The 2,500-nt window shown below is 26.0% G+C and overlaps 1 protein-coding gene across 3 annotated transcripts in view; it reads right to left on the bottom strand.

Moving 5' to 3' along the window:
* The window catches only part of LOC122251895 (zwei Ig domain protein zig-8), a 121,390-nt gene that overhangs the window by 102,523 nt on the left and 16,367 nt on the right, over positions 1-2,500 (bottom strand). For all 3 annotated transcript variants that reach the window (XM_043014112.2, XM_043014115.2, XM_043014114.2), the window contains exon 2: positions 1,925-2,500. This exon is cut by the window's right edge and continues 213 nt beyond it. In XM_043014112.2, coding sequence (XP_042870046.2) covers positions 1,925-2,018 — 94 coding nt within the window. In that variant the 5' untranslated portion in view covers positions 2,019-2,500. The remainder of the gene's footprint in view (positions 1-1,924) is intronic.

Raw genomic sequence — 2,500 nt, 5'->3', positions numbered from 1 at the left:
GGGGGGGGGAAAAAAAACGAAAGGAAAGGAAAGGAAGAAAGAGAAGAAAAGATCATGAGGGGAAAATAAAAGATTTGCTAACACACGTTCACAAGGGGACGTACCACCAGGCACGCACACGCACCGCCATACGCACACACACACACGCACAGGTACACACAAACACACACACACACACACACACACACACACATATATATATATGTATATATATATATATTTTATATATATATATATATATATATTATATATATATATATATATAACATATATACATATATATATATATATTATATATCATTCCATAAAATTATTATATAATATCTATATATATATATATATAATATAATATATTATATGATATACATATATATATATATATATTTTATATATATATAAATATAATATCATTTATATAATATGTGTGTATATGTGTGGTGTGTATGGTGTGTGTGTGTTATAATCTGTGTGTGAGTGTTGTGTGTGTATGTATGTATGTATATAATATATATATAATTATATATATATATTATATATATATAGTAGTATATATATATATATATAAATAGATATAATATATCATATATATACATTTATATATTATAATATATGATTATATTAGATACATATTATATATTTTTAAATATATTATATATATAAATATATATTGTGTGTGTGTGTGTGTGTGTGTGTGTGTGTGTGTGTGTGTGTGTGTATGTATATATATATATATATATATATATATATATATATATATATATATATATATATATATATATGTATGTATATATATATATATACATATATATATATGTATATACATATATATATATATGTTTATTTATATAAATATAAATTATATATATACATATACATATATATATATAATATATATATATATATATATATATATATTATATATATATATATATATATATACATACACATATATGTTATATATATATATATATATATATATATATATATATATATATATATATAATATATATATATATATATATATATATACATATATATATATAATATATATATTTATATTATATATATATATATATATATATATATATATATATATATATAAATATATGTATATATATATATATATATATATATATATATATATATATATATATACATATATATATATATATATATAAGTAGTGTGTTACAGAGCGACAGGAGCAAGGATTAAGCGAGGGCGCTGCAGCGAAAGGAGTATCAAAGGTCCATCAAACTTTCGCCCAACTTGGCCTAATCTCCGGGGAGGCACCTGATAGTGTGAGCCAAAATTCCGTCAAGCCAAGTTAGGGCCACTGCCGAATTCGCCGCGCCGGGTACTTGCGGGTCCTATTTCGTGGAGGATCAAATTGTAAACACTGTATGTGTAATAGGTTTTCTGGTGTTCTTTAGATATATAAGGGATGATAATGCTATGTATGTGGATGTGATATAGATTGGTATAGATTTGTAGATAGATAGGTGCAGATTTAATACAGACGTAGATACGCACATACTGTATATCTATCAATCTATCTATCTGTGTGTATGCAATATTTATATATATATATATATATATATATATATATATATATATATATATATATATATATATATATATATACATATATATATATATATATATATATATATATATATATATATGTATATATATATATATATATATATATCTGTATATATATATATATATATATATATATAATATATATATATATATATATATATATATATATATATATATATGCAAAACATACCCCCTGAGCCGAGCCTCCGCCGTCCTCAGGGCTAAGCCCGCGAGTGCAGCACTAAGCCAACTAGACCACAACGACCCAAAACCCGCACATACATACATACATAAAAGGACATTTTGGAGACAAGCACTTACCCTTCATGAACTCGGCGTGCGTCCAGACCATGGACAGCATGAACGCCAAGAAGTAGAGGATGACCATGCTGATGCTGCCCACGGCCGCTGACATCTTGATATCAGCTGACTCTTTCGCTCGCTTTGTCAGATCGCGTTGGCACCAAGGTTGCAGTGTCGGTAATGACTTATATATGTTGCTTTAGCCGGAGTCCGAAAGAGCGATAAAATGTGTATACTTTTTTGTTTTGGTTCGTATGTTATTTTTCATTAAGTTATTTTATGATCTGTTCAGTTTTGTGATTTCTTCACTAGCTTCAAGCTTTAGCTCGTGAATAGCTAATAAACTATTGTTTATGCACGAGTACATATGTTCTACAAATCCATCGCCTCAATAAATCATAAGAAGCATTATTACAGTTTTCACAATTTCATTCGTTATTCTTATTTCGATTTCTCTTTTCTTTTCTTTCCCTTTTTGTCCTATAAAACGCACATCCTTTTTTTTTCTCGGAATTCACAAATCTCTCATTTCTAACTGTGATTCCATTATCCTGAATCCTTCCCTTTTAAAATGTCACTGAAATTGAGAGAAAA

The sequence above is a fragment of the Penaeus japonicus genome, unplaced genomic scaffold (genome assembly GCF_977035675.1).
Source record: "Penaeus japonicus unplaced genomic scaffold, GWHDUDI00000001_assembly GWHDUDI00000007, whole genome shotgun sequence".
Taxonomy (NCBI): domain Eukaryota; kingdom Metazoa; phylum Arthropoda; class Malacostraca; order Decapoda; family Penaeidae; genus Penaeus; species Penaeus japonicus.
The sequence above is the reverse complement of the archived record's forward strand: the minus strand, read 5'-3'. Positions and strand labels throughout refer to the sequence as shown.